Source organism: Miscanthus floridulus, chromosome 3 (genome assembly GCF_019320115.1).
Source record: "Miscanthus floridulus cultivar M001 chromosome 3, ASM1932011v1, whole genome shotgun sequence".
Classification (NCBI taxonomy): Eukaryota; Viridiplantae; Streptophyta; class Magnoliopsida; order Poales; family Poaceae; genus Miscanthus; species Miscanthus floridulus.
The window spans coordinates 129105745-129129181 of NC_089582.1; the positions used below are offsets into that span (position 1 = coordinate 129105745).

General features: G+C 47.5%; 3 protein-coding genes and 1 pseudogene across 3 annotated transcripts; 2 read left to right on the forward strand and 2 right to left on the reverse strand.

Moving 5' to 3' along the window:
* Positions 1 to 39: 39 nt before the first annotated feature.
* Positions 40 to 477, reverse strand: LOC136544429 (uncharacterized). Its single transcript, XM_066536596.1, has one exon. The coding sequence runs from the start codon at positions 475 to 477 to the stop codon at positions 40 to 42; it is 438 nt and encodes a 145-aa protein (XP_066392693.1).
* Positions 478 to 3776: 3299 nt separating this feature from the next.
* On the forward strand, positions 3777 to 5320 carry LOC136546909 (anthocyanidin 5,3-O-glucosyltransferase-like). Its single transcript, XM_066538862.1, has one exon. The coding sequence runs from the start codon at positions 3777 to 3779 to the stop codon at positions 5283 to 5285; it is 1509 nt and encodes a 502-aa protein (XP_066394959.1). The 3' UTR covers positions 5286 to 5320.
* Positions 5321 to 9100: 3780 nt separating this feature from the next.
* Positions 9101 to 10656, forward strand: LOC136544430 (uncharacterized; annotated as a pseudogene).
* Positions 10657 to 17788: 7132 nt separating this feature from the next.
* LOC136546910 (peptide chain release factor PrfB1, chloroplastic-like) lies at positions 17789 to 21525 on the reverse strand. Its single transcript, XM_066538863.1, has 7 exons — positions 21255 to 21525; positions 20953 to 21030; positions 20635 to 20855; positions 20165 to 20368; positions 19032 to 19247; positions 18717 to 18903; positions 17789 to 18338 (listed from the first exon to the last, which is right to left on the reverse strand). The coding sequence occupies exons 1-7, from the start codon at positions 21394 to 21396 to the stop codon at positions 18046 to 18048; spliced, it is 1341 nt and encodes a 446-aa protein (XP_066394960.1). The 5' UTR covers positions 21397 to 21525; the 3' UTR covers positions 17789 to 18045.
* Positions 21526 to 23437: the final 1912 nt, after the last annotated feature.

Consider the following 23437-nt stretch of genomic DNA (forward strand, 5'->3'; position numbering starts at 1 on the left):
GCGGACGTCTACGGAGTCGCAGCGGACACCAGGCGTGGGTCAAGCCGACGAGCCGGGCCGTCGGTGGCACCGCCGGGCGCTGCAGGTGCCGGGGCCGGCGGGGGCGCGGCCGAGGACGGCAGTGGCGCGCGGCGGGCGTGGGTCGGGCCGACGAGCCGGGCGGTGGCGGGCGACACGGCGGACGAGGCCGGGCGCGGGCGGCACGACGCCGGCGCGTTGGGGTGCGGCCAAGGCGGCCGCGTGCGCGGGCGGCACGTTGGGCGAGGCGAGGGCGAGGGCGCGGTGGCAGCGCGGGCGAGGGCGGCCGTGCGCGGCGCGGGCGCGGGCGAGGGCGAGGGCGAGGGCGCGCGAGCGCGGGCGGTCGGGGGCGGGAGAGGGCGCGGGCAGCGGCGGCGGGGGCGTGCTGCTCGGGCGAGGCGAGGGAGGTGCGGGAGAGAGAGAGGGAGAGGAAGAGAGAAAGGATTGGGGCCCATACATAAGACAGGCTTGGCGCTAGTAACCCTGGCGCCGAGGTGTCTGCCAAATCACCGTCATGTCTGCTTCGAGCCTAAGAGCTCGGCGCCAGCAACGATGGCGCCGAGCTAAGGGTCAAGATTTTGAAATCTTACCTCAGAGACATATTTGTGAAAAATTTTCAAAAATGGCTCAAAAAAAAATCGGCTGAGGAAGCTGCGCCTTAGCAAGGTCAGTGGGGGCCTGGCTGCAGATGGTGGGCTTACCTGTGGCCGCTCGTGCTTCACTTGGACCTGCTGGAGGAGCTCGAGGTCGATCGAGTCGAGACCTTTACCAAGCTGCAGGTGGCCTCCTCCAATCTCCGCACCCTGGGTGTGCTCTCCTGCTTCGAGTCTTTCTTACAGTGGGCCATGGACACCGTGGTTGAGATCTCGGCGCCGAGACTTGAGTATTTCAGCTGGTCCGGCACACTCCCGAAGCACCTCTGCTTCCTGAACCTGAATGGCAGTCATTGCATCCGGCGCCTGCGTCTGTCTGGTCTCCGTTTCTACTTGCCCGGGAAACAGATCCGGTCTGCCAGCGCTGTGCGGTTACTGGAGATGTGCTCTAGGGCCGACCATCTCATTCTTCGCATTGACATCCCAGACTCCACGTCTCCGCCCATGTTAAACAGAGAGGTATCAGCGCGCGCTTGTTTAAGTTCATCATGTTCTGAACAAGTATTTTCTCATGGTATTTTTTCTCATCCGTGCAGGAGTTGAAGCATGTACCACACCTTCCTAATGTCAGAGTACTCTCCCTGGAGATGTTTTCGCTTTTGCAGCTTACCGGATGTCCCATTGCGCCAGTTATCTCATCCTTCCTCAGGCGATGCCCCAACCTAACACAACTTCACATTGACCTGTTGAAGCTGAACATTTTCTCAAGGTTGGATGCAGAGTGTTTTATGGTTTCAGTAAGTATCTACATCTTCATAGTTCATAACATATTATGCAAGACATGTTTGCTTAGGCCTAGGCAGTGGTGAGATCTATCTCCTTCAAAGATTTTTAATGTAGTTGTTTTTCCCTGAATTTCAACAGTTCCCTCATTTTAGGTCACCATGTAGGCACGAACTGTACCATCATTTTGAAGATAAAAAAGGTTTAAATAGAAAATACTATTACTGAAAAATAGTACTCCCTCTGTTAAATCAATATATCTAGAAAATCCAAAATATTTTTATAATTTAGAACGGAGGGAGACATAATAAATAGGCACCTCTTTTATTATTTTTCTTCTTATTCTTATTCGTAACCTATCAAATTATCTTTTCTATTCCTAGTAATGTGAATGGTAACTGTGGTTGAATCGTATATTTAGGAACGCTAAAATTAGTACTAGCACTTCACACATATCTTTGTAATTTTATTTTAGTTTGATTTGACCAATGAAACTTGTGTCCCCCTCGGATATCAGGGTAACGATGAAACTGAAGTGAAAAAGGCATGGCAAAGCACTGACCGCGGCATGTGGAAAAGGAAAACATGGAGAGATCAACAACAGCTAAGCTCGCTTGGAGAGATAAGGCTCAGTGGGTTCATGGGAACAGACCGCGAGATGGAGGCTCAGTGGGTATGCCATTGGTGCGAAGATGAAGACTGAGTTCCCTCTTGTGGGAGGATGCTGGGAAACCGTCTCGAGGAAAGAACTCACATGGACCAGAACATGAATTGCAAGGTAAATATGGATTACAAAAATATTACAGTACAACAAATACTGTTGCTGCATTGTAGGAATGTAGGATGGCTACGAGCTCCTTGATCACACATCAAGTAGTTAGACGTTTCTTGTTAAGTTTCCTGCAATGAGGGTTAAAATTTGATAAGGAGATGGTGATTGATTAGGGCCACACCAGTCATCCTGAGTGCTAGAGCTCTTGTTATTTGGTATGCTTATTATTGCAATTATTTCGGTAAGTATTGTGGTATCAATGTACAAGTACTGCCCAAGTGTCATATTTTCTTCTGCACCAGCATTTACTTTAAAAATTGGTGGCCATACAAATAAGCTACTGGAGAGTGGAGACCGCGTCTTGTCCAAGTAACAAATAAGCAAGGCTTGGTACGCACAAAGTTTATGAAAACTTACATTTGCAAGATTCTTTGTGGCAAAATGTGTCTACTGTCTACTAGTGCTCTGCTGGGCTCCGTGCTGACCCAAACAACTATTTTTATATGAGCCTATATGGTTGTCAACGAAACCCATCCAATTAACCCAAAGTCAAATGTCATGGGGAAAGAAAAGGAACGGGCCTCGGGCTTCCGCCAGCCCTCCACCCCACCGACAGACCGACCGGGAATCAGATATCTGAAGTTGGCAAAAACGACTTGTCTCTGCAGTCCAGCATCTGAGCCATCTAATTTACATCCAACCGTGAGCGAAGCAAACTCTGGAAACAAACCAATCTCATGGGCCGGCCCATACTAGCTCAGTGTACCGACTCCCCTGGGTGCGACTCGTTCGACTCCGCCTGTCCGCCGTCGCTCGTTCCTCTTCTTGACCGGCCGCCACCGGCCACCGCGACGATTGGAGTCAGAGGTCCCTACACCGCCGGCGCTACCCTCTCCTCCCCTCCCTGACTCAGCGTCATGGCATGTCAGCAGGGCTTCCACCTCGCCAGCGCTCCCCTTCCCTGTCCCAAGCTCCCAGTGCTCTCCCTTATCCCTTCCTCCCTCCGATACTCTCTCTCCTCTCGTTCTCTGAAACTCTTCTAACTTCACACAACGCAGAACACACGCGGCGGCGCGGTGGCGGCCGGCAAGCGCACGTTGCGGCGGCTGGCGAGCACGGTGGCTCAGGCGAGCACTAGAGGCGACCGGCGACCTTCCGCGGTAGGCCGGCAGCGTGGGCGAGCGCGCGTTACGGCGACGCGGGCGGGCACTTGCGGCGGCGGGCGAGCTCTCGCGGAGCGGGCAAGCGCACGCGCGGCCAGCGGAGCGAGCAAGCACACCCGGCGGCCTAAGCACATTCGAGCGTCGCGGTGGCCGGTGGCGTCTGGTCGGGAAGAGGAACGAGCGACGGCGGACAGGCGGAGTCGAACGAGTCGCACCCAGGGGAGTCGGTACGCTGAGCTGGTATGGGCCGGCCCATGAGATTGGTTTGTTTCCAGAGTTTGCTTCGCTCACAGGTTGGATGCAAATTGGATGACTCAGATGCTGGACTGCAGAGACAAGTCGTTTTTGCCAACTTCAGAGGATCTGATTCCCACCGACAGGGAATCTCTAGTCTTCTTTCTCCGAAAGGCGAAAGAAAGCACTTGCCTCCGATCCGGCACCAGCAGCATGCAAGCCATGAAGAAGACGATCGTTCTGTACCCCGGCCTCTTCGTCAGCCATTTCGTCCCGATGATGCAGCTCGCCGACGCCCTCGTGGAGGAGGGCTACTCTGTTGCGGTCGCGCTCGTCGACCTCACCATGGACCAAGACGTCGCCTTGGCAGCCGCCATTGACCGCGTCGCCTCCGCCAAGCCGTTGGTCACCATCCACAGGCTCCCTCGGATCCAGAACCCTCCCGCGATCGCAGACTACGGCGGCGGCGCAATCCTCTGGTACTTGGAGACCGTGAGACGCTACAACGACCACCTCCGTGAGTTCCTCTGCTCCCTGCAGCAGCCTCCCCTAAGCGTCGTCCACGCGGTGATCGTGGACGGGCTCTCCGCCGACGCGCTCGACGTCACCAAGGAGCTCGGGGTCCCGGCCTACACCTTCTACGCCACCAACGCCTCCGCCGTCGCGGTGTTCCTCCAGCTTCCATGGACCCACGCGGAAGGCCAGCCAAGCTTCAAGGAGATCGGAGACAACCCTCTCAGCATCTCCGGCGTCCCACCCATGCCGGCGTCATACCTCATGCCATCGATGCTCCAGGACCCGGCCAGTGAGACGTACAAGACGATGATGCGTGTGATGCGCCGGAACCCCGAGCCCGATGGCATCTTGGTGAACACGTTCGCGTCGCTGGAGGCCCGGGTGGTGAGAGCTCTCAGGGACCCACTCTTCCTCCCCATCGGCGACGGGGACGGCAGCGGGTGCAGGAGGACCCCTCCGGTGTACTGCGTGGGGCCGCTGGTCGTGGGAGCCAGTGACGGCGACGGCGAGACGAAAGAAAAGCACGAGTGCCTCACGTGGCTCGACGAGCAACCGGAGCGCAGCGTCGTGTTCCTCTGCTTCGGAAGCTCAGGCTTCGCCACCCACTCGGAGGAGCAGCTCAAGGAGATCGCCGTCGGCCTGGAGAGGTCCGGGCACCGGTTCCTGTGGGTGGTGCGTGCGCCTCTCCCCACCGAGGGCGTGGACCCGGGGAGACTGTTCGACCCGCGCGCCGACTCCGACCTCCGCGCGCTCCTGCCGCCCGGGTTCTTGGAGAGGACCAGAGCTCGCGGCCTCGTCGTGAAGCTGTGGGCGCCGCAGGTGGACGTGCTCAATCACAGGGCCACAGGTGCCTTCGTCACGCACTGTGGGTGGAACTCGGTGATGGAGGCGATCACGGCCGGAGTGCCGATGCTTTGCTGGCCTCTGTACGCGGAGCAGAAGATGAACTCGGTGGTCATGGTGGAGGAGGTCGGCATCGGTGTGGATTTGGTTGGATGGCAGCAGGGGCTGGTCAAGGCCGAGGAGGTCGAGGGCAAGGTAAGGATGGTGATGGAGTCCGAGGAAGGGGAGCAGCTCAGAGCACGTGTTGCGGCGCACAGGGACACCGCGGCCATGGCCTGGAAGGACGGGGGCTCATCACGCGCGGCATTTGGTCAGTTCTTGTCGGACGTGGACAACCATGTACGAGGCCAAGCTATGGAGTAGCGCTAATGCATGGTCGCAACGGCAAATTGGGTCAAAAGGTGAAATGCTTTCCTAGTTTCCTTTTATGCTGTGGTACGTAGAGTAGCTAGTTAAGATCTATAAAATGATCTCTTGTATGTATTTGGTCAGTTTTCAGCGTCGAAGTTTCTTTAACTTAGGCCCTGTTTGTTGCGTAGTATTTTTGGAGTTTCATAATATTATCATGGTTTTGTAAATTACATTGGTTTTGGACATCATGAAGTGTTTGAATGGAACAAACTTTATAGTTTTGAAAGCCATAGTTTTACTAAATTTTTTTTGGGGTTTTAAAAAACTCTACTCTAGACCTCTCTTTACCTAAACCATGTTTTGGGCTGTTGCTTCTAAAACTATAGTTTCTCGTGTTTTGTACTGTCTCGTGCCTGTTTTCTTCGTGTTTTCTCAATAAAATTCCAGTAGGGGGTGTAAGCTCATCCTTTTCCCTAAAAAAAACTATAGTTTCTCGCTACTAGAGTTTCTTGAAACCAACATCCAAACAGGGCAATAGTTCTCACTTCTTGTACACACAAAGTGCTTGTTTGCAAAATCGTGGCATAGCATTCTACTCTTCTTGTATACACAAAGTGCTTGTTTTGTAGACTGCACTCTTAAGTGCTACGACGGCATAAGCAATCATTTAAACCTGCACAACATTGCTCAAGATGGGTGGTAGAGGTTGAAGTGAGATCTTGGATGGAACAACAGTGCTAATCTCAAGAGAATATTAATATTTAATGCTTATAATCACAGCTCACTCCTAAACAATCTCAAACTAGGTGAAGCTAGCATCAAAGCGTGCTGCGCTAGCTCCTGGTTCTCTTTCCCTTGCGTTCCACGCGGGCTGCAGTGAGCTGGTTTCTCTTATCCTTGAGATCTGCTCAACTAGCTGACTTGTTGGTAATTAAGAACCTGATCGCCAAGTTTAATTTTGATCCAAGCGAAGACTTAACAGATTTATAACTGACTTGTTAGACATGTGGCACCTTATTCCACAATACATAGCATTGGATACTCTGATCAACCATATGAATCGTGTTGTGCTGCTACCGTGCACGTTCATCGATTAATCTAATCAACCATTCAATTCAAGCGACAAGCACGCTGTATCAACGACGAGACAAGGTTTTCAAACATGGGGAATTTTGTCTGTGCTTTTTTTTTTAAAAAAAAACTGAACCGATTTCTATGAAATTATTCCTATAAAATTCTTACGTTGTAAACAGGCCCTGTGGTTCCAAAAGTTCCACTGGATTTGCTTTGGAATGGTGTCCGATCGTTTTTCTTTTCAACAATAATGGTGTCAGATCATTGCTACGAGCCCTAGACACCTACTCTCAACTTCTTCTTTTTTGTTTTGAGGGAAATCCTACTCCCAACTTTGTTTTTTTAGGATGCAATCGCAATATACCCTAATTTTTTACTATTTAACCCTTTTTTTGAATAAAATTTATATTTGGCCCCCTGAGAGACTTAAACTCATCTTTGGACCCTGGGGGTCGGCGCCATGAGTCCTGGTGCCGAGGTAACACGTCTTGGCGCCACATATCTTGGCGCCGAGGTACCTGGCCGTGCACAGAAGAAAATACTACGTGGCCGGTACCTCGGCGCCATAATACATGGCGCCGACCTCGGCGCCACGAAATCTGGCGCCGAGCATGGAAGTCTGCGCCTGCGTGCCAGGCAGTGCCCTGCGCTGCTTCTCTATGGCTTTGTCTCGGGAATCGCGGAAGAGAGAGATAAGAAAGAGGACACGGAAGAGGCAGGCACCGTCGTTCCATCTACTAGTGCTGCGGCTGCAGCGTGTACTGTTAGGCGTGTGAACTATGGCCTGTGGGTGTGGACTGCCGTGCCCATACCTACTCCTGTTCCACACCCAGAAAAAGCCGCGGGTTCTGCCTAGCTGGTGTTGCTGCGCCCAGTCCGCAGCCCCTGACACGACGCGCGGGTGGTCGTCTGTCCCTGTGATAGGAGCCGCAGTACTTGGAGCAGTAGTGGTCCGGGGCAGTGCCGCTGATAGGAGGCAGGCACAGCAGTGTACTACTCCCTCCATCCCAATTTAACTACACGTCTGGGATTGGAGGGAGAAATTTAGTGCAGCTGTCAAATTACCATACTGCCCCTATAAGGAAGACTTGGCATCCACTGAATAGGCAGAACATGATTACACTTGCAGTACAAAAGTACAAGTCTGACACAAAAGAAATGTGTGGCAAAGAATTTCAGAGAGAAGCAATGGCTACAATAACACAACACGTGGCCACGAATAAGCACTCTACGCCATTACAGAAACTTCCAGCACTTGCGCCTGGCCATCCAAAATTTGAATCAGCAAACTTGGCGTCATTGCCCCACTATAAAATGGCTTCACATGCTCCTGATGAACCCAACACAAGCCATCCAGATCCCAAATGTGCCAATCTCTATAGCATGCAGGAGAGTTCCATCTTCAACCATGGCCATTGATCTAAATACAGTACCAGGTGAAGAAAGTGAAGAGCCCTTAGTAGCCTGCAGGACACTTTTATCTTCAACCATGGCCATAGATCTAAACAAAGTACCAGGGGAAGGAAGTGAAGAGCTCTTACCAGACCTAAATCAAGAGCCTGCTGATGATGAAGGAGATCAATTTCATCCCATCAAAGAAGCACAAGTGCATCCACTGAAGTCCCACTATCTCCAGAAAGAGCAACACGGTGATGTGCATGCCATAGACCTCAATATTGCTGCTTGTGAGGGAGAACAAGAAGAATCTCATGAAGGTAATGTTTCTCTTAGTTTCTTTACTAAAACAAAGTGTACTGTGTAAAAATAACTTTCTGCATTAATTAAAGTCCTATGACCCACCCTATTGCAGTTCTTGCTATTGAGGACGACCATCAACAAGATGGAGATTTTAACTTTGATGCTCCGCAGATACAAGATGATTTTGACCTCAACTTAGAAGCTGCTGATCACCAAAATGAGCTGCAACAAATGATCAGTAAGCCCCAATGGAACTTTAATTTTTTTCATACTATTTCAATGATCATATCGACTCACTAGGTTGACATAGTTTTCCTAAATAACAAAACGTTGTGTTCAGCATAATTCATTGCAAGATAAGAGCACAATCATACATATCATTCTGCTAGCTGAGTCAAAAATCATTCGGCCACTTTTAGGTGCCTTGGTAAACTCAGTTTGCATAAATGAAAAAGAACATGCATCCAAAGTGTTGTAGCCTACAACTTCAGTCTACTTGAGTTACCATACCAAGATAATAATAGTGATTCTTTAGTGTTCATTACACAGTACAAAATCAGCAATACATCTACATGAAACCCCTCAAAAGTTCCAAACAATCCAATTCACCATAATAGCAACAACTTTCCTACACTATTTCAAGCAGTTCAATAACAATGGAGACATACTGCTGCCTCACCTGTTTTTAGCAACTAATTTCAGCATGATTTTTTCTTACTATTTCAATGAGCACATCGACTCACAAGGTTGACATACTTTTTGTCTACTGCATGATTAATTGCAAGCATGCATATCATTCTGCTATCTGAGTGAAAAAACAATGCATCCTGAGTGAAAAATCAACAATAGTGTGTTACTGGTAAAGCAAGCACATATAATAGAAACCATACTTCGAATCATAGTAACGTCCAGTAGAGTTGTCATTACAATATCCTAATGCCGAGTTGAATACCCATCCTGCACAAACCAGATTTGAAGAAATGTCACCAAAAAGAAAGAACATTTAGACAAGATGATTTGTTCTAGTAAACATGTGATCAGGTTTCTGCAAAGAATGCTCCATGATTCATAGGACTCAAGAGAATAAATTAGTTGGCTGTACATTTTGCTACTGTTATCTCACACTTTTTTTCAGACATGATCGAGGACATGCACGGCTATGGTGTGTACGCTGATGTTGTGGACATAGTCTTCGATGAGGAGGAGTTGGAGGACTCAGATGTTGAAGAAGATGAACATACAAATGCAAATAATTCACATAAGTGCAGAAATTTGACAGACACTGAAAGTCAACAAATATATGAAGCATTGCTTGAGAGAAGTAATCGTGGAAAATTAAAAAAGAACACTACGAATATAGTAGCTCATATGTTTCAGGTCAATAGGTATCAAGTGCGTGGTGTTTGGCGAAGAGTTAAGCAGTGCCGTGCACAAGGCATACCAGTAGATCACGGAGGAAGAATTGTGGCCACAAAAGGATACAAATTGATCTATTAGATGTTCTTAGAGTTCCCTTGCATAGGAGGAGGACTATACGATCTCTAGCTAATGCTATTGGTATAAAGAAGAGCACTCTGCATAGATGGTTCAAGGAAGGCCGACTACGACGCCACTCCAGCACACTAAAGCCTCTGTTAACGGAAGATAACAAGAAAGGCAGGCTACGATGGTGTCTTTCCATGATAGATCAGCGGACACTGCCAAATGAACCCAAGTTCATTGAAATGGACAACATCATCCACATGGACGAGAAGTGGTTCAACACCACATCCAAGTACATGAAGTATTATATGCTTCCTGAGGAGGAGGATCCACACAGGACTGTGCACAATAAGAATCGCATTGGCAAAGTTATGTTCTTGTCAGCAGTAGGAAGACCAATATATGATGAAGCAGGTAATTGTATTTTTGATGGGAAGATAGGAGTGTGGCCATTTGTTAGAAAGGTACAGCATACACTTGTTTCACTTTCTTGCATAAGTTTTTGTGCTACGAATTTGTGGTCCTTACTTGGTTTCATTTACTATAGGAACCAGCAAAAAGAAGCCGCAATAGAGGAAGGGGGGCCGAAGTCACCAAACCTATCAAGGTAGATCGGACTACTATGAGGTCATATCTGATCGGTAAAGTTTTGCATGCTATTATTCAACGGTGGCCACGGGAACATGCAGGAAAAACCATTTACATTCAGCAAGATAATGCCCCTTCACATGTGCCAGTAAATGATGAAGAATTTGCTGCTGCTGTTGCACTGATAGGACTAGACATACGACTCATCAACCAACCTGCCAATTCCCTAGATTTGAATGTACTAGACCTAGGGTTCTTTAATTCTCTCCAATCCTTAACCTATGATGGGATCTCTAGGAACTTGGATGACCTTATTGCGAATGTACAACATGAGTTTGATAAGTATGATCCAGAAACTTTGAATAGGGTGTTCTTGACACTACAAGGGTGTTTGATTGAGGTGATGAAAGATCATGGAGGAAACAAGTACAAGATTCCTCACATCGACAAAGATCGGCTAGAGGCACTAGGCATGCTTCCTAGAAGCCTTGGTTGTGATAGGAAGCTATATGAGGATGTGCTGGCATCATTGGGAAACTAATTACTCGTATATCATGTCTCCTAATGCTATAAATAAAGCAGGAGTCCTTGATCATGAGAATCATGTGTGGTACTGCTGTAAATTTGGAAACCGTTTAATGTGTACTAATGCTGTAAGTACAGCATATGTACTTGGTCATGTTAATCATCTATGGTACTGCTGTAAATTAGAAGACCTTATAATATGTGGTTGTTTATGCTAATCATGTGTGCCAGTAGTACTAAATACGGTAGCAAAATTGCCTAAGAGCTCGGCATGATCACTTGTATCAAAGACTTAATAACATCGTCAGAGAACGTAAGTCATCATGGCACATGTGCACTGATTATCAGTTTATCACACAAAGCACACTTCATCTGTACATTAACATCAGTTCATCATAGGACCAAAAGTATGAAAGGTGACAACGTACACCTAGTACACAAAAGCACTTCAGCTACACAAAGTGAGAATGTACACTACATCATCGCACAAACATCAGTTAACCATGGCACCAAAAGCACATCATCTACCAGCAGCAACACGATTTCAATTTATGCTTTGAACCAACAGCAAATAAACTAGGGGGGAGGGGTGAAGAACAGAGGCACCATAACCTTATACATGCCGATGAAGCATTCATGGTAGAAAGGTTCCATCTTGGAAAGCACCACGGCTAGGCGTGCAGCCACCTCTGGGGCCACATCCACGCCGGCAGCCCCTGCCACGGCCACTGTAGGGGCCACATCCACGTCGGCAGCCCCATCCGCGGCTACCGCAAGGGCCCGATCCACGTCGGCAGCCCCGTCCGCGGCGATCGCAAGGGCTAGATCCACATCGGTAGCCCCGTCCACGGCCACCGCAGGTGCCAGCTCCACGCCGACCGCCACATTAGCAGCCACCTCTACATCTTCTGAGCCAAGGACGTACACGTCGCCCTACGAGTTGAAGCGTAGGCCAGCCCTCTCGATTCGGCACCCGCGTACGTAGATCCACACCTCCTTAGCCGAGTCGGTGCTACTTGGCTTCACCACTGATTCAGCGGCGCCTGGCTTTACAACGTGGCCGACCATCGCACTAGCGTCGGCGTGCGTTCTAATCCCACAAGCACTAGACTTGCCGCTACGGCCGGCCAACCTCACGAGGGAGTATGCCACTAGCAGCTGCTGCTGCCGTGTCCATCTTTTTCTACTGCTGCAGCCCTCTGAAATTCTTTGCCACACATTTCTTTTGTGTCAGACTTGTACTTTTGTACTGCAAGTGTAATCATGTTCTGCCTATTCAGTGGATGCCAAGTCTTCCTTATAGGGGTAGTATGGTAATTTGACAGTTGCACTAAGTTTCTCCCTCCAATCCCAGACGTGTAGTTAAATTGGGATGGAGGGAGTACGTTGCGTGGTTCCGCCTCGCTGGTGTTGCTGTGCCCGGTCCTCTGGCTGATTTGCTTTAATTATCTAAGTAATCAACATATCAACCTTGGTGCTTTTCAGTCTGTGGTCTTTCATTAGCTTGTACTAGTACCTATACAGTGCCCTTGTACTAGCGCATTAGTATTCACATGCTGTGGTATTTCATTAGTTAGATTTTTCATATTGGTTTTGTCAGGCTCAACTTTAGGAAAACGTGCAACACTTTCTGAATATAATACGGTCCTCTTTCTGTTCTGATCGGTTTGTGCTTCTCTGTTGATTGAAAACAACTGAACAATTTCAGTATGCTCCTCTTTCTGATGATAAAACTGTCTTTTTCATTTCTTGGAACTCATCATCACCACAATTTTTTAATTGTTGAAAACAGTTCCCGAGCGCCTGGCACTGCCCCGGACCACTACTACTCCAAGTACTGCGGCTCCTATCACAGGGACAGACGACCACCCGCGCGTCGTGTCAGGGGCTGCAGACTGGGCGTAGCAACACCAGCTAGGCGGAACCCGTGACTTTTTTCTGGGTGTGGAGCAGGAGTAGGTATGGGCACGGCAGTCTACGGTCCACACCCACAGGACATAGTTCACACGCCTAGCAGTACACGCTGCAGCCGCAGCACCAGTAGATGGAACGGCGGTGCCTGCCTCTTCTGTGTCCTCTTTCTTCTCCCTCTCTTCCGTGATTCCCGAGACAAAGCCGCTGAGGAGCAGAGCAGGACACTGCCTGGCACGCAGACTCTGCGCCGTAGATGTCCGTGCTCGGCGCCAGAGTTCGTGGCGCCGAGGTCAGCGCCGAGATCCATGGCGCCGCCCTACCGGCCACGTAAGATTTTTTTTTCTGTGCACGGCCAGATACCTCGGCGCCAAGATCTGTGGCGCCAAGACGTGTTACCTCGGCGTCAGGACTTATGGCGCCGACTCCCAGGGTCCAAAGATGAGTTTAAGTCTCTCATAGGGGCCAAATGTAAATTTTATTCAAAAAAAGGGTTAAATAGTAAAAAATTAGGGCAACAGACCAACGCAGCACCATGGGCTGGACGTTGGGCCTGAACACCAGTTGTAATGGATCTCTGGTGGGCCGAAGTTGCCCTTTGATCACGTGGTTTATCCAAATGGCTGCCAAACACCCTTGCCAGCCCACTCAGCCTCCTCGTCCGCTCGTCCCCATCGCTCCTCCAATACCCCCATCTCAAAACAGTACAGATATTTTTCGACCATATTTGAGACTGACTTCGTTTAGAGAGGTTCAGATCTGTCTATTTGAATCCGAATATTCAACATACGATACCGTATCCATATCCAAATACTCAGATCGCATATTTGTGATGTCGATACCCAATAATATCATATCCGACATAGTTGATATTAGGGTTTTTTTATTGGTACCATTGCAATTTTTGAAGTTTGGAGAAGTATCATTACTATTCACCTATTTTGAAGCATGCCATTGCAAATCTTCGTTTCCCACTAGAACACCATAGAATACGTATGGCGATGATTTGGGCCTAGCTGCAGGCGTATACAACGACGTGTATTCTCGTATGGACTCAAATGCCCTCAGCTCCAAGTGAATAAGCTCGCTTCAAGAGATAAGGCTCAGCGGTTTCATGGGAATAGACCGCGAGATGGAGGTTGCTGATCTTCTGCTTGGGGTTGGGGCTTCACGACCGGCACTTTGAGAGAATCGGCATGTTCGTTGGTTGGTTTCTGAGCTGATAAGCCCGGCTGGTGCTGGTTTGTTGTGAGAGGAAAACACTGTTGGCTGGCTGATAAGCCCTGGCTGAAACCAACAAGCGAACAGGCTGAATATCTGTATCATTGTTCCCTCAAATAAACCAAGGTGTGGATGGCAGTTTTGCGTGTGAAGTACTGTGGTATGCCATTGGTGCGAAGATGAAGACTGAGTTCCCTCTTGTGGGAGGATGCTGGGAAACCGCTCCGAGGAAAGAACTCACATGGTCCAGAACATGAATTGCAAGATAAATATGGTGTACAAAAATATTACAGTACAACAAATATTGTTGCTACATTGTAGGGTCGTGTCCATGTATGCTTGCAAATTTTGTTCCTTCCTTCTCCTTGGAAAGGTGCCTTTCAGTAATTTTTGATGAAATGACACTTATTATCATGCACAGATTAAACAAATACAGGTAATAATTTATGAGGCAGCAACTAGCAATGTTTCTAGGCAATCAGCGCATGAGAAATCTTGCTTGCTCAAAAAAAAAAAATACAGGTAATAACGGTTCCTGCTGTTATCACTTTTGAACAAAGGCATAGGAAGGTCCGAGCAGGAAGACGTAGAAGTTCCAAAATAGTACAAAGTTATTTTCTCTGAACTTATGTACTTTTTGAAGTTTTGATCCCTTTCTCAAAGATATACAAACAAAAATGTGCACTTGCTTGTTGTTTCATGACTCAACATGAGAGGCAAAATCTAAAACTCTCCAATGCCTGCTGTAGTAACTATGAAGCTTGCAGCTGCCTGCCATTTGTTCCTCTACCAATCAGCCAGGGGTTTAGAAAATTCCTTATGTAGCATCGGAAAAAGATGCAATTGCTTATTTAGCATCGCGAGATAAAAGTTCTCAAATATAGCATTGGCTTTATTTTTGATTCCCTAAATAGCAAGTTCTCAAATATAGCATTGGCTTTATTTTTGATTCCCTAAATAGCACTACCGTTACATCTGACATCTGACACAGTTAACTTAGAGGAAAAAAAAGAGACTGTTTTGCCCTGTTTTTCATGTGTGGTTCATAAATAATCTGTGCAAAGAAATAGTACTGCAACAAAATTTTCAATGTAAAAAAATGTACCAGCAAAATATGTTCAATGTCAAAACATGGTAAGTTAACGACCTTTATGTGTTGTTGGTGTTATACATGAAAAAGTAGGGGCAAAACGATCTTTTCCCTACCAAGTTAACGATGTTGGAGGTCAGATCTAATGGTAGTGTTATTTAGGGAACAAAAAATTAAGTCAATGCTATTTTGGGGAACTTTTATATTTCGGTGCTAAATAAGGAATTGCATGATTTTGTGATGCTAAATAAGGAAAATTTTCAACTAAGTAGGGAAGCAGAGTTTGTAGAAACACAAAAATTATATATGACCAAATTGTATATTGTATTACAGTTCGGGTAAGATAATCTCAAATCCCTCTTCCAATGACATTGAACTGAAGTCAAAGTGACATAATTTGTTTGGCCCCATTCTTAAAAATGCGCAAATGCCCTTTTTGACTTTCATCTTCTACTTTTTTCTATTAAACTGTCCTTGGATCTCAATCTCTGCTACTACTTGAATATATTGTACCGTTGGCCAGCAAAAAATCAGAAAGCATGTACGCAAAAAGGATAGGAAAACTCCACAAAGATATACATAACATCGTTGTTTGGAGAGAAAAAAAAAAAACCAGCGATAGAGCCATCGGCTGGAGTGCTACACGCGCGGCTTTGCCAGGCCAAAAGCCGCGCCAGGTTTTCTAGTGGTTATTATTGTAATTATTTTGGTGAAGTACTGTGGTATTGATGTACAAGTACTGCCCAAGTGTCATGTTTTCTTCTGCACCAGCATTTACTTTGAAAATCGGTGGCCATATTTTTGCTACTGGAGAGTGAAGACCGCGTCTTGTCCAAGTAACAAATAAGCAAGGCTTGGTATACACAAAGTTTATGAAAAATACATAACTTGCAACATTCTTGTGGTGACATGTCTAATGTCTAGTGCTCTGCAAGGCTCTGTGCTAAGCCAAAACAACTAACATTGCTGCGCGCTTTCAGCCTTCCAGAAAATGCAGGGGAAGACGTCGAAAGCACAGAGACGTAGTCACATATCAGTTTTTTTTTTCTCGAATACGCACGAGCGTGCATATCTTTGTATTAAGGAGAAATAGAGTATATTTACAAGATTGCCGCCACCCGGCAACTGCGAATGAACCAGGGATTACATTTTGAACAATAACGATCTCAGGTGAGCTTAGTTCCGTGCTAGCGCTCGAAGGCCGACCGCTCCAGCTTCGATCCACTGATTTGCTTGAGCCTTTATGATCTGGAGAAGCTCGTTCGTGGTCGCCGCAGAGTCCCTGAAGCATCTGGCGTTTCGTTCTTTCCAAACTTCCCACGAGATGAGCGCGAACAGGGAGTCGAGTCCGGCGCGCTGATCACCAAGGAACAGAGAACGCAGCCGCCGCCACCAGCGAATGGTTGTCATCGCCGCCTGCGGACATTGCCTGCCAAGGGCTGTCAAAGCGTGGTGCCAGATCTCCCGAGTGACAGAGCATTGTGACAGAATGTGGTCGATCGTTTCATGCCCTTGTTCGCAGAGGTAGCATTCCTCGCGTGCATCCAAGCCGTGCCTGAGCCTTCTGTCGCCTGTCCAGTGCTGTCGCCTGAACGCCAGCCATAGGAAAATCTTTAGGGGAGCCCAGGTTTTCCACATGAGGTTGTGACTGAGGAACCGAATTGATCCGGCGTGAAGCATGGTATATGCTGACTTCGCCGAGTACGAACCGTCCGGTGTCCATCTCCAGATGGTCCGATCTTGGGCATCAGTCAGCTGGTAGTCGCGCAGTGTGTTCCAGAGGAAGAGGTATTCAATGATAGCGTCAGCTGACATTCCCCCGGTGATGCTTCGCGTCCAGGCCCTGTCGATGAGGCCATCTCTGACCGACTGCCTGCTGCGAGTACTCCTGGGCACCAATTGATATAAGCATGGTGCAATGTCGACGACCGACTCGCCGTTGATCCATCGGTCTTCCCAGAAGAGAGCCTGGCGTCCGTCCCCGACAACTGTGTAGGTTGAAGCCCTGAAGAAGGCCTGAACTTCCGGCGCAGTTTTGATTGGCGACTGGCTCCAGGCTCGGTCGCGATCAACTTTCTGCAACCATAGCCATTTGGTCTGTAGGGCGAACCCGGTTAGCTTTAAGTCGCTGATTCCCAGTCCCCCGAGCTCGGTTGGCTTGCAGACGGTTGGCCAGGTGATCATGCGCTTCCCTCGAATGGATGCGTCTGCGCCTGCCCAAAAGAATTTCCTACAGAGGCTGTCGATCTCCTTCCGTGCCCAAGGCGGCAGATTTTCAGCGATCATTGCGTAGATTGGTACGGCGCGGAGCACGGACTTGATCCAGACCAGACGTCCACTCCTCGCCATTAGAGCCCCGTGGCATGGCGGCATCTTCCGAGCCACAGCCTCGACCACCGACTGGTAGTGTGCTTTGGGTATTAGTCACATATCAGTTGCCACTGCTCTGCTTGACGTAGTCACATATCTGTTGCCACTTGCCACCGCTCTGCTTTCACCATGTCGCAAGGATATACTGGATCTCCGATACACGAATCGGAATGATGCCAATAATAATGGCTGAAGCCTGGGATGACTCCTGCTTGGATGTGAACACGATAACATGTGTTTTGCGTTCGTGATAACTTACCAGGTTAATCTTTGTACGTGATGAAACATATTTAAAACTCAGCGATGCATCGTGATGCTGTCTGAGATTCCTGAAATTCTCATAGGAATCGTATGTTCCAACTTCCAAGCCGACTTCACGGCTGTTGACTAAGGTTGTTTCGTTCATAAGAATGTAAAAAGCTCATTTGCCTGCAATAACTGGGAAAAAAATCAATTTGGGAAATTAATGGGGTAATGATTTAGTTTGGATATGAACCAAATCCTAAATTTTCTATAACAAACATCTCATACCAACACGAAGCCATATATCCATTTCAATACAATTTATGGAACTAGCACGAGCCACGAGGTCTTTATCAATGATGCAATTCGATCAGACACTTATTGTAAAACTCGAAGCACAGCCCATGTTTCCACGTTGGTTCCTAAATCAATAAATACGATGCTAGATTGCTAGTGCAATGAAAGTCTACTAAATCAAGAGAGAGAGGAAAAAAAACGATGAAAAATTCATATACTACAACATAAGACAGTGGCTGTAGTTATCACTCATCGCTATGATCCTCAACAAAATCAGCTGGTAGCTGCTGCAGTGAGCTTGTACTTAAGGTATGCTCTGATGAAGGGATCTAACTCTCCGTCCATGACGCCAGTGACGTCTGACGTCTCACACCCTGTCCTGACGTCTTTGACAAGCTTGTAGGGGTGGAAGACATAGTTGCGTATCTGCTGCCCCCACTCTGCCTTCACCATGTCGCCACGGATCTGCTTGATTTCTGATGCACGCTGCTCCTCGGCGATCACCAGCAGCTTCGCTTTGAGCCGGTTGAGGGCTTTTATTTTGTTGGCCAGCTGGCTCCTCTCCTCTGCAAAGTTGGATATTGGTATGTTACAAAAACAAATGTCAGATTTATCTTGATAACCTGCAGTTACTTTGAATTCTTGATTTCAATTTTCAAAGATGTCGTAAATATCTTTTTCTGCGAGAGTGACAATCAAGCCTTGGTAAAAGCTGGGAAAATTTTGCTTATCAACTATGCAGGGGTAGGAAGTTCTGGTAGTTTCAGGAGGGCATTAATAATTTTTTCACATCTTTTGCTTACCACCAATTCATTTACTACATTTTTTTTTGCTTTTTTCATAACTATTATCTTGTCAAAGTCAACCTAAGACCCAATTTACACAGAGAAGACTGACTGCATGTTGTTCGGCATATGCAGATGCAAGCTGGTCTGAAATTGTACCTGAGCAACGAACTGCAATTCCAGTTGGAATATGAACCATACGAACAGCCGTTTCCACCTTGTTTACGTTCTGGCCTCCTTTACCTCCAGCTCTTGTGAAGCTTATATCCAGGTCCTCTTCAGGTATGTCCACAGCCATGGATTCCTCTGGTAAAAGAGGCATAACCTCAACACCAGCAAAGCTTGTCTGCATAAAGTTACAGAATTAGAACTGTGAAATGCAAATATACTGTAGAATTGGAAAGGCACTATCCCTTAACCACGAAAAAATGCTGATAAATTTACAGAATTAGAACTGTGAAATGCAAATATTACCTGTCGAAGCCCTTTAGCGTTAAATGGCGATTGACGGACAATCCTGTGTGTCCCTTTCTCGCCAGAGATATAGCCATAAGCATATCTTCCCTCTAGTTCAACAGTTGCTGATTTTATACCAGCCTCTTCACCAGGTGATTTCTCAACTACTCGTGTCTTGTAACGCTGCTTCTCTCCCCACCTTACATACATCCTTAGTAACATGTCAGCCCAATCCTGCACAGATCAAACAAAAATTTTAGCAGGATGCAAACACACTTAGAGTAAGCAAACAAATGCTTTTAAATGAAAAATTCAGTCCTTGATATTCTTTCATGAGGTGAGTACAGTTGTGTATGAGTGTATCGTTATAAATACTGCATGGAGTAGTCATCAACAATGTCATCTCTGTATCATGGTTCATTGTGTGTACTGTGTACTTTTGAGGACAGCCAAAATTGCAATATTCATCGTTTGACTACTTTTATTCTGTTAGTGTCTCTTCATAGTATCAAGGTAACACTTTTATGGGGACAGATAAGACTTAAAATTGTATATGGAAGCTATTGCAAAACTTATAGTTAATAATACAAAAAACAAAGTAACAAGCTTAATTTCTTCCTATGCAAAGTACGGAATGACAAATACATAAGATTTTTTTTTCCCCAAACGAAAAGTACTGTTCAAATTTTTTTAATGAATACAACCATCCTGCCTAAAGAGAGTTTAAATACTTCCTATGATCGTACATATAAGCCAATCTAGGTTTGTTGTAAGTAAACTTTTTATTTTTTACCATCAATATCTCAAATTTCATATTAGACTGACGACACAAGTTTGATACTACTAGAGTCCTCATGAAGAATCTTTTCATAATATATAACTATTTCTATTTAAGATAATACATTTCGAATAATATTACTAGTCAAAGTGCAATATTGGAGACTGTATCGATGTCATAGTGGACTTTTAGTTGACTGTATGAAGTTAGACTTATTCTTTTTTTTCTCGAATGCGCAGGAGAGTTGCGCACCTTTTGTATTATAGGGAGGAAAAAAGGACTGGCCTCTTACATGAACACCACCACCTCACTCCGTAGTTAGACTTATTCTTAATCACTACAAAGAAAAGATTTAAACACAGTGAATGCCTACCTGAGCGTCAGTGCCACCAGCGCCAGCAGAAATATTAATTACAGCACCTTCCTTGTCATATGGTCCAGAAAGAAGCTGTGTCATCTCAAAGTTATCCAATGCCTTATTTAATGCCTTTATAATCTTTGAGGCCTCCTCAAGAAGACCAGTATCTATAGAATCTAATTCTTCAGTAAGCTTCACAATAGTCTCAGCTTCTTCAACCTACAAGTAGAAAAGGAACAGTACAACTAAAAACTAGTAGTGCTCATACCAAATTGTAGACATATGGCATTCTTCTTCCACGAAAAGTGATAGCATCTATAATTCCAAAATCCAAACTGTTGCAGGGATATATGCAGCAGATTCTTATTTTTTGTTAATTAGCTACCATGAACTGTACAAATATGCAGCAAATATGTCATCGCTATTATCATAGAAACTGTGAAATAGTACATTCAGTTCATCGGCAATGCTGTGAGTGGTCAAACCTGTAACTTGAAATCGTTGAGAAGCTTTACTCTGTCTTTGACCTCTGTCAGAGAAACAAGTATCTCCTGTGCCTTGGAAGGATCATCCCACAAGGAACTATCAGTGGACTTCTTCTCAAGCGAAGCGATATCCTCCTCAAGCTGTTCCAAACCGGCAGACTGCCTGACTTCATTGACACGCTCAAGAGCCAACTCAACATCCTTCCGCAAGGTGTAGAAATCTGTTGCAGATATCGAATGATAGTTGTTACGATCTGAGCATCGGACAGAAACCTGGTGGACCTACTAGCCACTGCAACAAAGTGTGTGAGCAGATACCCTGCAAGGCCCATTCTGCAGCCTCCGGTTCATCCGCGACGCTTGACTGGCTTCCGGCCCCGGAGGATGAGGATCGCACTGTGTTGACCCAAGTCTGTCAATGTTTCATCCAGAGAATAAGACAGCTAATAACGCATAAATCACCAAAATATTTGGTCGAGCCAAACAAGCTGAATCAGTTGTAATCCTCTCTTAAACTAAAACATGGCTTAAGCTTGCGCAGAACTTAAGCTTAGAAGGCTTAGTTGCAGAGATATCAGAAACTATAGGCTTGGTTACACGAGCGTATGAGGCGAACTCACCAGGAACGGAGCTCCACTGCCGGTGGAGGCGGCTGAAACAAACGGAGAAGGGAGCGCGTCCCTGGTTCGACCCAATTCCAGACGTGTATTGAGCGGCAGCGACGCGAGGGGCCGGCAGAAGCAGCCGCGGGCAGTCAACCATGCCGCCGCGTGATGCGCCGAGGCTGGTGCGGGGCCGCGGGGCGCGGGCGGGGGGCGCCGGTGGAGGAGCGCGCGGGCAGACGGTGTTTGTTGGAGTCTTGGACTTTGGAGGCGGAGGGCGAGCAGGGGCGGATTGGGGGAGGAAGAACCAGAGCGATAAGGATCCGACGGTTGAAATTAGACTAGAAAAATATTGAGCAATATCAATTGGTTTACTGCTCTTGTTTTTCCCCTAATCTTTTTTATAATTTAGTCTTTTTTAAAAAAATTACGTTTGGCCTCGTGAGAAAAATAAACTTATCTTTGGACTCTGGGATCGGCGCCAGGATTCATAACGAAGAGGTAATACGTTTCTGGTGTCTGACCGAGATTGTAGTTGACGTTAACGTGGCCGGTACCTCGGTGCCCTAATACATGGGGCTGAGGTCGGCGCCAGCGCTGAGCCGGAGGAGACCGTGATCGCGTCACTGTCGCTGACGACTGGCCTGGCCTATTCGCGTCAGAGCGTGGGCTCCTGTGCTTTGCGTGTTGGACAGTGGAGAGCATGAACGATTTGATTGCGCGGCTGACCGGCTGTACCACCTCGAAGACCGGATTTCTCTGCGGAGACTGAGTACTCACTCCATCCCAAAAAAAAAAGACTGTCAGCGACTCTTGGGTTGGGCTTATACTATCGTATACGATTCTAGATTATAAATTAGAATAGTATTTTTCTCTCACACTAAACCAATCAAACCAGCCAACAGTAAATAACTGTCGATGAAATATGGTCGGCAGTCTACCTAGGGGTATGCTCAAGGTAGTAGATTATCGGCAGACAGGTGCGCAAGCTACGAACGAGATGGTGACACAAGATAGACACGAGGTTTTATCCAGGTTCGACCGCCGTGAAGGCGTAATACCTACGTCCTGCGTCTGATTGTATTGCTGTATATCAATGAGATCTGATAGATCCTGATGGATCCCTCCCCGCTAGGGAACCCCTACCTCTCCTTATATACTCTGGAGGAGGTAGGGTTACAAGTAAAGTAGCTTATTTGGTACTATACAATGTCTTTACGGTGCACGCTGAGCAGCGCAGTGCACGCTTTGATCTTGTGGGTTGGGCCACCTCTGATGGTGCGGCCCATGTCTTGTCTTGTAGATATCGGGGGCCATACCCCCATAGCTAGTCCTCGAGCCTGACAGTAGGTGACGTAGTCGCGTGGTGCCAGGGTCAGAAAGTAGAAGACCAGCCGAGCAAGCAGCCAGTCCCCGGGCGTAGCCTCGAGATGAGAACAAGCACATTCACCACAAGGTGAAGTGTGCCCACTTAGTTCCTGAGCCTGCTGGAAGATGAAGAATGAATCTTGTAGCAGGGTCAAAGAAAAAGAAAGCTTGTCGACGTCGTCTGACATGCGCGTATCAAGACCCCAGACGCACCGCCCAAGATCAGCACTCTGATCCAAACAGCATGGAGCAGCTTGATAGCACACCGATGAGACATAGCAAGATCCGAGCACCGAGGAGTCCCTAGCGTAGCTGGCGATTTCCGACCACCCAGAGAGTTCTCGACGTAGCTGGCGATGTCCGAGCACCAAGGAGCGAGGAGTCCCCAGCGTCGTCGGCGATGACCGAGCACCGAGGAGTCCCCGGCGTAGGCGTAGGCAGCGACGTCCGAGCACCGAGGAGTCCCTGGCGTAGGTGGTGATGTCTAAGCACCGAGGAGTCCCTAGCATAAGCGGCGATGTTCGAGCACCGAGGAGTCCTCGGCGTAGGCGGCGAGGTCCCGAGCACCGACGTAGCTGACGACGTCCGTGCGGTGAAGTGTGCCCACTTAGTCCTCGAGCACGAAAAAACCGAGCGCTGAGGAGTCCCCGGCGTAGCTGGCGATGTCCGAGCACCGAGGAGCCCCCGACGTAGCGGTGAACAGTCCGATCAACTGGTCGGTGATGAAGTCCATGAACCTAGCGGTCCGACCAGTTGATCGGTGGAGAAGTCCGAGCACTAGGTGGTCTGATCACCTGGACGATGATCCTGCAATACAAATATGGAGAACGGGT